This window comes from Mesoplodon mirus, assembly GCF_964341445.2.
Source record: "Mesoplodon mirus genome assembly, chromosome: 7".
Classification (NCBI taxonomy): Eukaryota; Metazoa; Chordata; class Mammalia; order Artiodactyla; family Ziphiidae; genus Mesoplodon; species Mesoplodon mirus.
Window position 1 is genome coordinate 82537727 of NC_138983.1, and position 19050 is coordinate 82556776.

General features: G+C 42.4%; 1 protein-coding gene across 1 annotated transcript in view; it reads right to left on the reverse strand.

The window, feature by feature from the left end:
- LOC309808835 (forkhead-associated domain-containing protein 1-like) overlaps window positions 1-19050 on the reverse strand; it is a gene marked incomplete at both ends in the record, with an annotated part of 87621 nt that overhangs the window by 67526 nt on the left and 1045 nt on the right. Inside the window, one exon of the mRNA XM_082629408.1 lies at window positions 327-533. Coding sequence (XP_082485534.1) covers window positions 327-533 — 207 coding nt within the window. The remainder of the gene's footprint in view (window positions 1-326; window positions 534-19050) is intronic.

The following is a 19050-nucleotide window of genomic DNA, read 5'->3' on the forward strand; positions in this document are numbered from 1 at the left end:
ATCTCTGCATCTTCAAAAGCACACACTTGCTTTCCACCTCCCCTCGCCAAGCTTCACTTTTCAGGAAAACGCTCTCGCTCCGGGCTGGTCGCTAGGCAACCCTTGCATGTAATTCCATGAAATGCCCAGAAGAGGGCGCGAGGACTCGCTCTCCCCGGGCATCCACGCGACGGGGCTGAACTTCGCAGAATCGCGAAAGGAAGAGTGACGCGCTCCAGACGAACTCCACCTGTGGCCGTACCCGAGCCCTAGGCTGCACGGAAGGTGACACAACACGGCACCTCTGCACCCCACCCCACCCCACCCCCGAAGGGGCCTGGACTCACCGAGGCTGGATTTTCGATGACCAGTTCGTAGGTCAGCCCTCTGGACCCAAACCTCAGGATGTCTCCGGGTAGGAGCTTCACAGCCACGTTCTGAATGTGGCACTCATTGACGAACGTGCCGTTGCAGGAATTGAAGTCGTGGAGAACAAAGCTGCTTTCGGCCTCATTATATTCAATGAGTGCGTGATGGTTGTCGACGTCTGCAGACTGAAATGCAGAAGGGGGACAGTCAGAGCCAGGAATAACAGGAATAACAAGGAATAACTAGTGCCGCTGACACTGGGGGCCCCAATGTGCTAACCACTTCATCTGGCTGGACAGTCACTGCAATCCTCATTTTAAGAGGAGGATGCTGAGGGTCAGAGAGGTTAAGTGACTTGCCTAAGGCCACACAGCTAGTGAGTGGAGGGTCACCAGAGCCTGACAGCAGACCCAGAATAGATGCCCAGTTTTGGGGTAGGGCGTCAGGCAACACAGAGGCAAGAGGGAACTCGGGGGGAATTGGCCAGGAATTGGCCACTTGATAGTTCTCTGATCCCATGCCAGTATCGTTTTGGTTGTCCCGAGTGGCAAGACAGCAGAAATGGCCCAACACAAACAAGAAAGGTCAGTTGGCAAGTGACAACTGTCCATTTACAGCAAGTGTTAAAGTTCAGGGGAGGTTTTGTAATAATTGTTGTTTGTTCTATTCATTTTTAAAATAACATGTTTTTTGTAATAATGCAGAAAATGAGAACTAGAGAAAAACACAAAGAAGACATTAAAATCACTTAGACTCCCGTCCCCCAGAGGCAGGCACCAAGAACACGGTGGTTCACATCCTTCCAGTCTTTTCTCTATGCTTACAATCTTTTTAAAAAGTTTAAACACAATTGAGCTCATACCACAAAACATAGTTTTATAAACTACCTTTTAAAAGCCTTGGTGTACAATGAAGGTTTTTCCCATGTGCTTAATTATTACTGTTGCTTCTTAAAAGCTAATCAGAATTTATCTAACCAAAGATGATCTATTTTTCAATAGGGGCCCTGGTGTGACCACATTTCCCTCAAAAGAGAGAGACCCCAGACAGTGATTTGTCAGTGGTGTCAGAAACCTCCTGTGTAACCACTTTAATAAGAAGAATGAGCAAAACTCGGCACCAAGGAGGAAATATCACATCCCCCCCTGGCCCCGGCGCCCTGGACTATGGGCTGCAGGGCACATGCGAAGTCCTCTGTCTTCTCGGAACACTGCCTATGAGCCATCCACTCCAGCCTGAGACTTTGCAAATATTTTCTAAGTCACTCTTCTCAGAGTGCCTCATCCAACTTTCATAGAGAGTACTTGGACTTAGAAATCTATACTAATGTCCCACAATATAATTATAACCAATAGCTTATATTAATAATAGCTTATAGTATATGAATAGATAATAATATAACTGCATATATTAGTAGAATATATTAATGACACATTATGTGTAATTACACAAATGCCAGGAAATTTGCTAAGTGCTTTACTGCATTATCCCGTTTCATCTTCACAATAATTCAAAGGGATACTTCCTCATTTAAAAAAAAATTTAATTTTTTATTGAAGTCTAGTTGATTTACAATGTTGTGTTAGTTTCAGGTGTACAGCAAAGTGATTCAGTTATACATATATATAATATCTATTCTTTTTCAGATTCTTTTCTATCACAGGTTACTGCAAGATATTGAATATAGTTCCCTGTGCTGTACAGTAGGTCCGATAGTTACTCATTTCTTAGATGAGGAAACTGAGGCATAGAACGATTAAGTGTGCCCACAGTCAGCCACTTTGACTCGCTTGGCTTGTTCCCAGGTTTGCCTGATTCAAATGACTGTGCCTTTACCCACTTTTCAAATTCCTACCAAACACTTTGGCACTTAAAATACTGAAACACAAGAAGAAAGCAGGAGTAGCTCTATTAATTTCAGGCAGATCCAACTTCAGAGGAAGGAAAGTTATCAGGGATAAAGAGAGGCGATACATAGTGATAAAGGGGTCGATTCTCCAAGCAGACATAACAGTCCTTCATTGTATGTACCCAACAATAGAGCATCAAAGTATGGAAGGCAAAAACTGATAGGACTGCAAGTAGAAGCAGATGAATCCATCATGGTAGCTGGAGACCTCAACAGCCCTCTGTCAGTGACGGGCAGACCCACCAGGCAGAAAATTAGGAAGAATGAAGTTGAACTGAACAGCACTACCATCATCTGGATCTAACTGGCAACCACACAGCTTCATCCCACAGCAACAAAACACACATCCTTCTCAAGCTCCCATGGAACATTCATGAAGCAGACCACATTCCAGGCCACAAAATATACCTCAACAAATGTAAAAGAATAGAAATTATGCAAAGTACATTTTCAGAACACAATGGAATTAGGCTAGAAACCAATACCAGAAAGACAGCTGGAAAATACCCAAATATTTTCAGATTAAACAACACACCTCTAAATAACAGATGGGTCAAGGAGGGAGTCTCATGGGAAATAAAAATTTATCTTGAGCTAAATGAAAATGAAAATACAACCTATGAAAATTTGCAAGATGCAGTGAAAGCAGTGCTTGGAGGGAAGTTTATGGCATTGAAGGCATACATTTGAAAAGACCTAAGCTTCCACCTTATGAAACTAGAGAAAGAAGAGCAATATAAGCCTACCACAAGCACAAGAAAAGAAGCAATGAATGAAATAAAAAGCAGGAAAACAAGAGAGAAAAGTCAGCAAAATAAAGAGCTGTTTGGTTTTTTTTTTTTTGTAAAGATCAATAAAATTGACAAACCTCTAGCAGGATAACCAAGAAAAAAAGAGAGAAGATACAAATTACTCAAATCAGAAATGAAAGCGATGGCATCACTACTGATCTCATGGACACTGAAGGGATAATAAAGGAATATTATGAATAATTCTATGCCCACAGATTTTATAAGTTAATGAAGTGGACCATTTCCTTGAAAGACACAATCTACTGAAACTCACACAAGGAGAAATAAATACTCTGAATAGACTCATATCTAGTAAAGAATTTGAATCAATAATGAATAACCTTCCAAAATGGAAAGCACCAGGCCTGGATGGGTTCACTGGTAAATTCTATCAAACATTAAGGAAAGAATGATATCAGTTCTCAGTAATCTCTTCCAGAAAATAGAAGAGAGAACACTTCCCAGCTCATTCTGTGAGGCCAAGCTTATTCTAATAGCAAAACCAGATAAAGATATTGCAAAACAGGAAAATTGCAGACCAATACCTCCCATGAACATAGATGCAAAATCCTCAACAAAATATTAGCAAATTGAATCCAGTGATGTATAAAAAGACTTATACACCACAGTCAAGTGGGATTTATTCCAGGTATGCAAGGCTGGTTCAACATTTGGAAATCAATTAATGTAATCCATCACATCAACAGCGTAGAGAAGAGAAATCGCATTATCATAACAGTAGATGCAAAAAGAGCATTTGACAAAATTAAACACCATCCATGATAAACTAACAAACCACCAAACCACCACAACAACTCTTGGCAAATTAGGGATGGAGGGGAACTTCCTCAACCTGATAAAGTACATCTATAAAAACCCTAAAGCTAACGTCATATTTAGTGGTGAGAAACTAGAAACTTTCCAATTAAGATCAGGAATAAGGTGAAGATGTCCCCTTTCACCACTCATTTTCAACATTGTACTGTATGTCCTAGCTAATGCAACAAGGCAAGAAAAGAGAATAAAAGATAGATTGGGAAGGAAAAAGAAATCTTCTTTGGTGAGGTGTTTGTTCAGATCTTTTGCCCATTTTGCAGATGGCATGATTGTCTATGCAGAAAATCCCAAAGAACCGACAAAAAGCCCTCCTGGAACTAATGAGCAATTGTACCCAGGTTGCAGAATACATGATTAATATACAAAAGTCAATTGCTTTCCTATATACCAACAATGAACAAGTGGAATATGAAATTAAAAACACAACACCATTTACATTTGCACCAAAAAAAAAAAATGAAGTACTTAGGAATAAATCTAACAAAATACTTAGCTATATGAAGAGGTATATGAAGAAAACTACAAAATGTTGATGAAAGAAATCAAAGTAGTCTAAATAAATGAAGAGATATTTCATGTTTATTTGAAATTCCTTAATGATATATGATGTTTAACATCTTTTCATATGCTTATTTGACATCTGTAGATTTTCTTTGGTGAGGTGTCTGTTGAGCTCTTTTGCCCATTTTTAAGTTGGGTTGTTTGGTTTCTTATTGTTGATTTTTAAGACTCATTTATATTGTTTATTTATTTATTTTATTGAAATGTAGTCGATTTACAATGTTGTATTAATTTCTGCTGTACAGCAAAGTGATTCAGTTATACATATATATACATTCTTTTTAAAATATTCTTTTCCATTATGGTTTATCACAGGATATTGAATATAGTTCCCTGTGCTCTACAGTAGGACCTTGTTGTTTCTCCATCCTGGATGTAACAGCTCACATCTGCTAACCTCAACCTCCCACTCCATCTCTCCCTCAACCCCCTCCCCCTTGGCAACCACAGTCTGTTCTCTATATCCATGAAGACTCATTGATTTTGGATACATGCTTACAGCATCTTTCTTCATAACTGCCAAAAACTGGAAGCAACCAAGATGTCCTTTAAAAGGTAAATGGATAGACAAATTGTGGTACATCCATACAATGAAATACTAGTGATAAAAATAAATGAGTTATCAAATAACAAAAAAGACATGGAGGAATCTTAAATGCATATTGCTTAGTGAAAGAACCTAGTCTGAAAAGGTTACATACCGTATGATTCCAACTGTATGAAATTCTGGAAAAAGTAAAACTATAAGGAGAGTAAAAGATCAGTGCTTGCCAGGGGCACAGGGGCTCTGGGGCTCAGGATGCAGAGGAGGGGCACAGGGGATTTCAGGGCAGTGAAAATATTTTTTATGATACTGTAATGGTGGATACTTGTCACTATACATTTGTCAAAAGGAAAGAACGTACAACGCAAAGAGTGAACCCTAATGTAAACTATGGACTTAGTTAATAATAGCATATCAATATTGGTTCATCAGTTGTAACAAATGTACCGCACTAATGCATGATGTTAATAATAGGGGAAACTGTGTGTATTGGAGGGGTGGATATATGGGAACTCTCTGTATTCTCTGCTAAAATTCCTGTAAACCTAAAACTGTTCAAAAAAATAAAGTATTAAAAAAAATGAAAACACATTAGTTCTTTGGAAAATGTCACCCACATCATCTTCATCACCATTGCCATTGATCTTTGTGTCCTCTGAACCTTTGATAACCCATGAATGAGAGAAATTCTGTGTGTTACATTTTGTTTGTCTCTTGCCAGGCTTCACTGCTTTCAGTTCCTCAAAAACTGTCAAGCCATTATTAAGAAATCAAAGCAAGCAGGAAGTTTTAAATGACTCCACAAATTTGGGTGAGCCTCTACCACATGTTAGGCCAGGAGACAGCTTCCTAGTTTGGCCCTATAATATCACTCGCTCCCTTTACTTGGAAAATTGCTAAATGCTGCTACTGGACAGACGCCCTGCTGCTAATACAGACTGACTCTCTAAGCCCCAGCCTACTGAGCTGTCCAACTATGAGATGAACTGTTATTTATTTATTATTATTTTTATTATTATCCTTATCATCCTCTAACATATTTTGAGGGCTTCCTGTGAACTGGGCCCTGCTGAAGCATTTTGTGTGCATTTTTATCATTTAATCTGCATGACAGCCCTAAACAGGGACTCTATTATTATCTCCATCTTAGAGATGAAGAAGCTGAGACTCAAAAGGTGAAGTGAGAGGACAGCATTACCTTGATACCAAACCCAGACAAAGACACTACAAGAAAACTACAGACCAATATCTCTTATGAACACTGATACCACAATCCTCAACAAAATAGGAGGAAACCGAATTCAACAGCACATTAAAAGGATCATACACTATGACCAAGTGGGATTTATTCTTGGAATGCAGACTTGATGGTTCAACATATGAAAATTAATCCACGTAATACATCACATTAACAGAAAGAAGGAAAAAAATGGTCATCTCGATTGATGTACAAAAAGCATTTGACAAAATGCAACACTCTTTCATGATAAAAGCACTCAACAAACAGGGAATAGAGGGAAATTACCTCAACATAATAAAGGTCAAATATGAAAGGCCCACAGTTAGCATCATACTCAAAGGTGAAAGACTGAAAGCTTTTCCTCTAATTTCAAGAATAAGATAAGGATACCTGCTCTTGCCACTTCTATTCAACAAAGTACTGGAAGTCCTAGCCAGAGCAATTAGGCAAGAAAAAGAAATAAAGGCATCCAAATTCGAAAGGAAGAAGTAAAATTATCTCTGTTCACAGGCAACATGATCTTACATGTACAAAATCCTAAAGAGTCCATGAAAAACCACAACCCTCTTAGAACTAAAAAATAACATTCACTAGCAAAATCGTAGGACACAAAATCAACACACAAACATCAGTTGTGTTTCTATATGCTCACAATGAACAATCTGAAAAGGAAGTTAAGAAAATAATTTCATTTATGATAGCATCAAAAAGAATAACATATTTTGGGATAAATTTAACCAAGGTGGTAAAAGATGTGTACACTGAAAACTACAAAGTGCTGCTGAAAGAAATTAAAGACACAAATAAATGGAAAGACACCCTGTATTCGTGGGTTGGAAGACTTAATATTGTGAAGATGTCATTACTACACAGCAGGATCTACAGATTCAAAATCCCAACAGCAGTTTTGGCAGAAATAGAAAAATCCATCCTAAAATTCATATGGAATCTCAGTGGGCCCCAAATAGCCAAAAGAGTCTTGAGAAAGAAAAGCAAAGTTGGAGGTCTCACACTTTCTGATTTCAAAACTTACTGCATACAAAGGTACAGTAATCAAAACAGTGTGATACTGACATAAGGTCAGGCACATAGGCCAATAGAATAGAATAGAGAGCACAGAAATAAAACTTTGCATATATGGTCCAATGATTTTTGACAAGGGTGCCAAGATTATTCAATGGGGAAAGAACAGTATTTTCAACAAATGATGCTGGGAAAGACTGCAAAAGAATTAAGTTGAACTCTTACCTTACACCATGTATAAAAATTAACTCAAAGTGGATCAAAGACTTAAACAGAGTCTAAAACTATAAAACTTTTAGAGGAAAGCACAGGAGGAAAGCTTTATGACATTGGATTTGGCAATGCATTTTGGGATATGATACCAAAAGCATAGGCAGCAAAAGTAAAAATAGATAAATTCAACTATATCAAAAATTAAAACTTCAGTGAATCAAAGGACACAATAAACAGGGTGAAAGGCCATCTAGAGAATGGGAGAAAATAGTTGCAAATCACAAATCTGAAAAAGGGTTAATATGAAGAATATATAGAGAACTATAACTCAACAACAACAACAAAAAAGAACCCCCAAATAACTTGATCAAATATGGGCGTAGAACTGGAATAGACATTTCTCCAAAGAAGATATATAAATGTCCAACAAGCATATAAAAAGATGCTCAACATTACTAGTCATTAGGGAAATTCAAATCAAAACCACAGTGAGATACCACCTCATACCCATTAGGATGGCTACTATCAAAAACAAACAAACAGCAACAGAAAATAACAAGTGTTGGCAAGGATGTAGAGTAGGGGAACACTTATGCACTGCTGAGAATGTAAAATGGTGCAGCTGATAGGAAAAACAGTAGAGCGGCTTCTCAAACAATTTAGAATAAAATTATCATATGATCCAGCAAGTCCACTTCTGGGTATATACCCCGAAGAATTGAAAGCAGGAACTTAAAGAGTTATTTGTACACTCATGTTTATAGTAGCATTATTCACAATTGCCAAAAGGTGGAAGCCACCCAAGTGCCCACTGACCGATGATTGGATAAGCAAAATGTGGTCCATCCATACAGTGGAATATTATTCAGTGTAGGAGGAAGGAAATTCTGACACATGCTACAACATGGATGAACCGTGAGGACATGATGTGAAATAAGTGTCACAAAAAAGCAAATTTTGTATGATTCCACTATGTGAGGTACATAAAGTAGTCAAGCTCATTGAAACAAAATAGAACGGGGGTTGCCAGGAGCTGGGGAAGGGGAAACGGGGAATTGTTCTTTAATGGGTACAGTTTCAGTTTTGCAAGATGAAAAATTCTGAGGCTGGTTGCACAACAATGTGAATAACTTACAACTACTGATCTGTACACTTAAAAGTGGTTAAGATGGTAAACTTTATAGGTATTTTACCACGATTCAAAAAATGGCTAAGATGAAGGGACTCACTCAACCTCAGGATGCTGGCACAGGGCAATGTCAGGGTTTGAACCCAAGTCTAATTCCAAAACCTGTACCTTTGATTTGTACCCTGTGATTTTCAGAGTAGAGAGTGATTTAATAATGAGAGGGGAGACAGGCAGGACCTAATAGAGAAAACAAGTGCATTTCTTAAAGGCTCCTGCATTTTAAATGTTTAAAAATTATATAGTGAGTCCATAAAATATTAAGACGTTTAAACATCTCTTAACAATGACCATCTGCTCTGATGACTCCCGTGCTTTGAGGAAGTCTCCTCGGGAAGCTGACTTAGTTATGACATTGCCCTGAGGTTCACTGACATTGTCACTGAGGTTCGACGTGTACCTGGAACCGTCCTTTGGAGCTAGGTTTCAACCTTGCATCACCTGGCACTGGGAAGCCCCATCTCAGACCATAACCTCCCGCTCCCGGCCTTCCTTATCCTCTGTCTCGTCCTCTCCTTGAGTCACGTAGCCTTTGCTCCCTGTTTGCTCCCTATGGGTAATGCCCTATGCTCACCCAGCCTGGGCCCTGCTCAAGCTCACCAGCTCCTTCAAGTCCATCCCGGCCCCCAAACCCTCCTGCCACCCTCACACTTCTGTCCTGAGGCTGGCCCAGTGCCCTTTGGGCACCCCAGACAGCAGGTCCCTGCTCTCAGGCTTTTCATTCTACTTTGACAACAGCCTCCTAGGTCTTCACCTCCTGCACCTGCCTGCATCCTCCGTCTGCTTCTCCCGACCCTCCTCCATCCCTTTACACGGCGCCCTCTGCCCAGCAGGCCCACGTGTGCGGCTACATCCATGGGCTGATGGGCTCCTTGCCTCTGGTTTCTGGTTGGGTTTGGCCAATGGGGGGGTTAGAGATCAGAGCAGGGAGGAGAGAGCTTGGGGTACTTACTCCCCTGGCTTCCATTCTCTGGGGCCACACAGCTTCCCTCAGAGGACTCTACCCAGCCCTCGGGGTCCCAGGAAATGCCCCTGCCCCTCACCCCTCAGCTCTGGGGGTGGGAACAGTCCTCACTCATACTAGCTCTGGGCCCTGCACTATCCTTTGAGGTTTCTCTGAGCCCTGCCCACTCCCTATGGAGTCCCTTCAGGAAACTCCCCTCCATCACTCCACACCCCTGTGAATGTGCCTTCAGCTCCCTGCCAGGACCTGGACTTCCCAGGCATGGAGAAGCTCCTAGATGGGACCTTCAAGGCTTCTCTTAGCTGCCAAGGGCCTCCGGGTGGTCCTGCCTTCATCCCACCCTGGTCTGGTCCCTCTCCTCAACCATCTCCTCTTCTGCATCCTCACCTTGACAGTATAACTTCCGTCTAACCTGTGAACGTGCTCACCACCCCCTCGGCCTGGAAACACCGCCCCTTCCCCCTTCCTTTCCTTTATTGTCAAATGGCTTCAAGAGGGTCCTCTCCCACTGGGTCCTCAACCCACTGCCATTGCCCTCGGGGGCCTCCTCGGGCTCTCGGCCTCCCTGTGACATGTGACACAGTTGTCAGAGAGAGGCACGTGGCCTGGTGGTTCAGGGGTTGGGGGAGCAGGGCAACGTGGTGGTTATTAGACTGGGCTCGAGTCCAGCTCTCCTACTTCCTAGCAGGGTGACCTTGGGCAAGTGATACCTCAGCTTCCTCATCTGTAAGGTAACAAAAGGACAGTCTTATAAGCTACTGCTGACGTATAAATGATATAATACATACTAAAGCACTTACAAGAGAACATAGGGCAAATGGGAAATGTTCTCTATTATGAGCAAGAGGATGGGCTCTGGAGTTAGAAAGCCTTGAGTTCAAGTCCCACCTCTGCTACCTTCCAGCTGTGCAGCCTGGGGCACGGTTCTTTGCTTCTCTTTGGTTGCTCCCTGAGCAGCAAAAATGAGTTTGATAAGCTGGGCTTCGTAGGATTGACAAAAGGTACTGCTTGGTGACATGTTCAAAGGAGTGGGATAACATTTTTGAAATTAACTTGTGTGTGTGTGTTTGTGTGTGTGTGTTTTATCTATTTCTTTTAACCTTTTGGTTCTAGGCTATCCCATCCCCCAGCCCCATCCCCCCACTGCCTCCAGAAAGGGATGTAGTGCAGAAATAGTAAAAAAAAAATATGGGGTTTTCAAAAGAATAAGGATATGAGGAAACGGCCAGGCACTGGTGAGACGACGGGTCTGGGATTGGAAGGAAAGAAGAAGCTTCTCTGCTTCCCCGTCAGCTGGATCCTTCCTCCCCGGTCTCCCCAGGAGAGCCCTGTGGACCGGCAAGGCCTCAGGAGAGGCTGGTCCTGAAATCAGACTGCCCGAGCGTGGTGCCCAGTGCCCCAGCCTCCCTCTGTGACCTCAGGCAGGATACTCAGCCTATCTGTGCCTCAACGCCCTCATCTGTAAAGTGGGGCAAACAACATTAACCTCCTAAGGATGAAATGAGTTAATACACTCGAGAGTGAAAAGAACAGTACCTGGCACAAAGCAAGCTGTCTCTGTGATGAATACCCTCAGCCTGGCAGCAGCTCTCTGGCTCCCTCACCTCTCTGACTGCTTCCAGGTCTCCACGCCGGGCTCCTCTCCCCTCAGATGTCCGTTTCCTCCGCACTCTGTCCATGGGCTGGGGCCACTGTGCCACCCCCTTGATTCGCAGGTGTGTATTTCCAACCCCTGGTTCATCTCCAGACCCCAAACTGCCTGGCTGCTTCCGGGATGTTGAGGTGCTCACTCAACCAGTCCTGCTTCCTCCCCTCTTGGTAACGGTATTATCACCTGCCAGCTCATCCAGCCATCTTTCTCCGTGGCCTGTGGCATTGATCCTACTGATTCTTCCAGAAAGCTCTCAGACCAGTCCCAAAGCAACGGTCCAGTCAGGTGGTAGTATTAATGTGGTGGGCAGAATGGTCTCCCAAAGATGCCCATGCCCTGATCCCCAGAACCTGGGAATATGCTCCATGACGTGGCCAAAGGGTCTGTGACGATGTCAAGGTTACTAATCAGTGCTCTTAAAAGAGGGAGACTAAGGACTTCCCTGGTGTTGCAGTGGTTAAGAATCCGCCTGCCAATGCAAGAGACACGGGTTCGAGCCCTGGTCCAGGAAGATCCCACATGCCATGGAGCAACGAAGCCCGTGTGCCACAACTACCGAGCCTGCGCTCCAGAGCCCACGAGCCACAACTACTGAGCCCACGTGCCACAACTACTGAATCCGCGTGCCTAGAGCCTGTGCTCCACAACAAGAGAAGCCACTGCAATGAGAAGCCCGTGCACCGCAACAAAGAGTAACCCTCGCTCGCTGCAACTAGAGAAAGCCTGTGCTCAGCAACGGAGACCAAACCCAGCCAAAAACTTTTTAAAAATTTTTTAAAAAGTGGGAGACTATCCTGGGTTATCCAGGTGGGACTAATTGAACTCCACCAGTCCTTATAAGCAGAGAACTTACTCTGGCTGGATTGGAGAGATAAGTGGTGTTTCTTGCTGGGCCCCCACTTAACAGCCCCAATGCTCCTCTTCCTGGGAAAGCACCAGGTCAACGTTTCCTCTTTACCCAAATCCCCCCCTAGATGGCACCACCTCAGTCTGTTGCATGAATGAGGATCACAAGAACATTCATCTCACATTTCACTGACAACCCCCATTCTCCATTCCACAGGGTGGAATTTCCCTAGCTTAGTCAATTATCTTGTTATCTCAGTTAACTGAGAATTTCCAATTTAGATATTAGATGTTCCCAAAGCTAAATTTACACTCAAAAAGTGAAGCTTCTGTTTTTAGAAGCTTGAGTCAGCTCAGTCTGAAACTCAGCCCCACCTCCCCCGTCTAGCTGTGTGATTTGGGCCAGTTCCTTAACCTTTCTGAGTCCCATGTCCATGTCATCAAATGAGGATAATAATGATAATAGTAGTTCTCACCCGCACAGGATTTGTTTTGTGGATATAATTCTATAAATATATATACAGAACATACATAGATGATGTATAAAGCCATGTGAGATACAGTAAGTAGTCCAGAAATGTATGCTGTAGCTCTTTGTATTATGTATGCTATTCAAAAGATTATGATCTTTCTTTCATCTCACATCCATCAGAATGGCTAGTATATAAAAAAAAAGGGAAATAACAAGTGTTGGTTAGGACTCAGGGAAAGTGGAACCCTTGTGCCCTGTTGTGAGAATGTAACTTGATGCAGCCACTATGGAAAACAGCATGGCAGTTCCTCAAACAATTAAAAATAAAATTATCATATGATCCAGCAAGTCTACTTTTGGGTATATATCCCAAAGAACTGAAAGCAGGGCCTTGAAGAGATATTTATACACCCATGTTCATAGCATTGTTTGCAACAGCCAAAAGGTGGAAACAACCCAAGTGTCCATCAGTAGATGAATGAATAAACAAAATGTGGTGAATCCACACAATGGAATATTATTCAGCCTTAAAAAAGGAAGGAAATTCGGACACATGCTACAGCATGGATGAACATGGACATTATACTCAGTGAAAGCATATTATACTCAGTGAAAGAAGCCAGTCATGAAAAGACAAATACTGTTATGATTCTACTTATATGAGATACCCAGAGTAGCCAAGGTCATAGAGACAGAAAGCAGAACGGTGGTTGCTGGGGGCTGGGATGGGGGGACAAGGGGAGTTGTTGTTTCATGGGTGCAGTTTCAGTTCTGCAAGATTCAAAGAGTTCTGGAGATGGATGGGGGTGATGGCTGCACAACAGTGTGAATATATTTAATGCCACTGCACTGCACACTTAATAAAAGTGGTTAAGATGGTAAATTTTATGTTATGCATATCTTACCACAATAAAAAAAATGAGAAAAATGAGATCACGATCTAGCCCTTTCCTCTGAACTTTTTCCTCTTGGAAGCCCTCCATCTGCTGGTGAGAAACTAGTCCCATCAATTGCTGTGCTGGGTACTGAGCAATGAAATCAGCCGCCAGTTCCCAAACAGGGGACAAAACAGTCCCTGAGGACTGGTGAGACCAGACAGGTGAACCCCCAGAGCAAGGAGCACTTGGGGAGAAGCCAGGGGTGAGGTGGGGGTGAGGGGGGAGGATGGGAGCACGACCCAGGCAGGAGGACAAGCGCGATGCAGATGGGGAGCCAGCAAGTGCACCCTCCCAGGCCTGTTTCATTCCGTGGATTTCCCCACAGAGAGTCCACCTGTCACCTTCTGTCTCAAAATGCAGGTGTTCGCTTAGAATAAGAGAAATGTGAATTGAAATGACACAGGTACCATACTTCACCCCGTAGATCAGTGAAGATCCAATGGGGGGTCAGCACCCTAGGCTGGGGAGGGAGTGGGAGACGGGCGTCCACTGCTGGCAGGACACCACATCCGGAAACCTCTGGTGGACAATTTGGCCATGCCCATCAGAGTTACAGCTGTATGTGTCCTTTGACAGAGCAGACATACCTGCACGTCCGTGAAATGATGCAAATAATAGGAGAATCCCAACAGCCTTGTTTAATAATAATAAACAAGATTATGGTGTAGGCTCTGGTTCTTTTCTGAGAGGGAGCCCAGAACTGGCAGGGGCCAGGAAAAGGGACGAGAGTCATCCGGCTGGATGGGATCTGGGGTGTGTGTATGAGATCAGTCTGGCTTCACGACCCTCAGATCCCACGCTAGAAGGGCTGACACAGGCTGGAGAGATGGCTCCACCCATGAGAAAGGAGATGGCTGGCAGGACACTGATCACCGAGGGTGAGGGGTGGACACCAGCATTTCATCCCCCTGTCATGTCTGTTCTTTCTTTTTCTCTTCCATCTCCACCCTCGTAGCTGCAGCCCTGCACTGACTTGGGCTGTCCTAGAGCTCAGTCTTCTAGGGATCCTGGGACTTCCCCAGGGTGGGACTGGGGGAGTCCCTGGGGAGGGGTAGGGTCAGTCAGCCCTTCATTGTTTACCCTTCGCTTCTCTTTTCCTCAAAACAAAGTTTATTGAAAGAATACACACACACACACACACACACACACACACACACACAAGCAGGAGTTCTGCTGATCAAGAACGGAGAGGGAGGGAGCACTGATGGTGGGGTTCTCAAAGTGTGGTCCTGGAGCCAACTCCAGGGGACTCCATTCCCCCCACCTGAACCTGGGGAGCATATAAATGTGAAGATTCCTGGGCCTTACCCCAAACCCACTGGGTCAGAATGCCTAGGAGTTCATGTTGAAAAACCACTCTTAAACATGTGGAAAATCCAACAACCACTGGCTTTGGTGTTTCTTCATTCTGGAAGAACTGAGTCCCTTTCTCAGCAGAGTTTAAATAACAGCCACATCCAACTCTAAAGATTACAGTTTACAAGGCACATCAAATCATATAAATTATAACTTGCAATGTTTAGCTGTGAAATGAGCAAGGCTGAGGCTTTTGAGCCATGTAAAATGGGAGAGGGGAGATTGTGAATAGAGCTCCTGATGGCTCGTCTGCACACAGCAGCCGGGATGTTCACTGGCAGGTCTCCCCCTTGTTTACAATCCTTCAAGCCTTCTTCCCACTGCTTTTCAGATAAAGATCAAAACCCTTATGGTGACATGAAGGAGGCCGACTTGTCCCTTAGACCTCCTCCTTCCCACTCTGACTTCTGGACGCCCTGGTTTTCTCTCAGTCCCTTGGGTTCACAATATGCTCTTCCACCCCAGGGCCCTTGCACATGCCATTCCCTTCTCCTTTTGTCTAGTTAAGTCCTCCTTGTCTTCCATATTCCTTTCCTTTACAGCCCCAATGTTGGAATGGAATTAGTCACACCTTTGTGGGATCATTTGACTTATTTCTCTCTCTCCTGGCAGCTTCCTGATGGCAGGGACCATGTCCAGTTCTGACATCACTGTACCCCTAGGCTTGGCTCGGTGCTGAGGCTCTGGGTAAATACTGTGCAATGAATGAGTGATAGCAACAGTTATCACTGTTGACTATAAACAGTTCTCACTAGCCTGGCTATAAACAGGCTTCCTATTGCCTTAGGGAACCAAACTCCTTACAGGATATAGAAAAAAGTCTGGAGGGTAAAACCCTGCAAATATCAATATTGATTTTTCCCTGAGCCAAATGATTACAAGTGACTTTTATTTTCTTCCTTATATTTTCCTTTCTCCCAATTTTTAAAAACAAGAAGCATATAACTACCTTCCATTATCGGAAAGAGTAAATGATGTCAAAATACTACGATACCGGGGCTTCCCTGGTGGCGCAGTGGTTGAGAGTCCGCCTGCCGATGCAGGGGACGCGGGTTCGTGCCCCGGTCCCGGAGGATCCCGCGTGCCGCGGAGCGGCTGGGCCCGCGAGCCATGGCCGCGGAGCCTGTGTGTCCGGAGCCTGTGCTCCGCAACGGGAGAGGCCACAGCAGTGAGAGGCCCGCGTACAGCAAAAAATACTACGATACCAATAGTCAAAACAACATGTCAGCCTTGCTGATGAGTAGAAATCTTTAGAAGCATGACTGCCTATTCTTTAGGATTGATCCAAGCAAATAAAACAATCTTTTTTATTTGCTAGATGTAACCTCTGGGTAAATGCAATGATGACTTTTTAGTAATATAAATCCCTGAATTCTTTTTTTTTTTTTTTTTTTTTTTCGGTACGCGGGCCTCTCACTGTTGTGGCCTCTCCCGTTGCAGAGCTCAGGCTCCGGACACGCTGGCTCAGCGGCCATGGCTCATGGGCCCAGCCGCTCCGCGGCATGTGGGATATTCCCGGACCGGGCACGAACCCACGTCCCTTGCATCGGCAGGCGGACTCTCAACCACTTCGCCACCAGGGAAGCCTAGTGACGTATTTCTTAAGCTAAGTCCGAGGAGCAGTAAGCAGTGAATTATTTATATACAATGAATGCAACTCAATTTCTGTCTAGTTAATAACTGTCCTCATTAGTTCCCTTTTCCAAATGGCTTATTAATGTCAGTGGATCCTCATCTCAACCCTGTGCACCTCTGAGGATTCTTCTCAGTCTCTGTTTTATGAGACCATAATAATGATCATTGTGTCATTCACTGAGCACCACATGCCAGGCTCTTTATATGCATTTCTCACTTAATCCTCAGAATAACCCTGTGAGGTAAGAGGTTTACAGACAGGGAAAAGGAGCTCAGAGTGATTAAGTAATTTGGTTGAAGTCACTCAGCCACAAAGTAGCCTAATGAGATTCAAACCCAGCTCTGTCTATCTCCAAAGCCTGTGCTTTTAAAAATTACTACAGTTTTCTAATATCATAGGCCGGTTCAAAACAGAGATCTCTGTCTCTACTTTAGCCAGACAGGAAATAAAACTACCCCAAATCTATGCCTTGTTAGGATAAAGAAGAAACTACAGTTCTTCTTCTTCTTCTTTTTCCTCCCACTTTGCACACTGAACAGATGTTCTGTGTCCTTGAAGGGAGACCATATCATGGAGGAGAATCTCACGGGGACGTTCATGGAGTTATCTTTAAACCTGTTGCGTTTACAATAAACATTCTCAGAAAACTAGGAATAAAGGGGGAAATTTCTCACTTGGTAAGAACATGTATAAATACCCTACAGCTAACCTCGTACTTAACGGTTAAAGACTGACTTTTTTCCCCTAAGGTCAGGAACAAGTGAATATAAGGATTTATACACTGCTCTTGTTCAGCAGAGTCCTGGAAGTCTTAACCAGGGAAATAAAGCAAGGAAAAGAAGATTCAAGGCATTCACATCTCCTTTTCTGAAAGGAGAAATAAAATTGTTCTTATTTGCAGATGACATGATTGTTTATGTATAAAATCCCAAGAAATCTACAAAAGCCCTTATATAAGAAAGTGCAGTTAAGGTTCCAAGATACCAAGAAGCATATAAAAATCAACTGTATTTCTATATACTGTCAATGAACATGTGGACACCAAAATTAAAAATATAATACCATTTACAATCACTCAAAAAAAAAAAAAAGAGAGATATACTTAAGTGTAAATCTAACAAAACATGTTCAGGACTGGTATGCTGAAAACTACAAAACACTCATGAGAGACACTGAATAAATGGAGAAATATACCATGATCATGAATTGGAAGACAATGTAGGAGTATATCAATTATTCTCACATTGTTATATACGATTAAACACAATTCCAATCAAAATTACAGCATGATATTTTGTATATACAGACAGGCTTACACTAAAATGTAAATGGAAAGGCAAAGGAACTAGAATAGGTTAAAAAATTTTTTTAAAGAAAAGTGGGAGGAATCACTCTACCTGATTTAAGACTTACATAGCGACAGTAATCAAGGCTATCTCATAATGGTAGATCCATTATGACAAATAGATCCATGAAACATAATAGGGAACTAAGAAGTAGCCCCCATAGAAAGTATGGCCAGATTATTTTTGACAAACTTGCAAAAGCAATTCAATGGAGAAAGGATAGTCTTTTCAACAAATGGTTCTGGAACAACTAAATATCCACATGGAAGAAAAATGAACTTTGACCTAAATCTCACATCATAAACGACAGTGAACCCAAAATGGTTCATAGATTTAAACATAAAACTATAAAACACTTAGAAGAAAACATAAGAGAAAATCCTCAGGGCCAGGGACCTTGTGGCATGTTCTTAGACATGACACTAAAAGCATGATCTATAAAAGAAAAAATAACTACCTGGACTTCATCAAAAGTTAAAGCTTTTGCTCTGTGAAATACTCTGCTAAGAGAATGAAAAGACAAGCTACGGATGGGAGAAAATATTTGCAAACCATCTATCTGACAAGGGACTCATATCTAAAATACATAAAGAATTCTCAAAACTCAATGGTAAAAAAATTAACAATTCGATTAGAGACACTTAAAAGATATGAAGAGATATTTCACTGAAGAGGATATGCAGAAGGCAAACACGTACATGAAAAGACATTTAACATCACTATCGATTTGGGAAATGCAAGTTAAGACTATGATGAGATACCAGTAACTAAAACAGCTAAAATGAAAAACAGTGTTTATGCTAATTGCTGGTGAGGATGTGTCTCATACATTGCTGGTGGAAATGAAAAATGGTACAGCCATGCTGGATAAGTCTGGCAGTTTCTTTACAAACCGAATCTATATAAACACATATGTTAATCCATGCAATCATACTCCTGAGCATTTATCACAGAGAAATAAAAACTTATGTTCACACAAAAACCTGTACACAAATGTTTATGGTACATTTATTTGTAATAGCCCCAAATGGAAACAAAATGTCCTTCAAAAAGTGAATGGTTAAACATAGGTGATACGTCCATACCGTGGACTATTACTCAGCAATAAAAGAACAAGCTAATAACCTAAGTGGATGTCAAGGGCATTACAATGACTAAAAAAAAAAAAAAAAATCAATCGCAAAGGTCA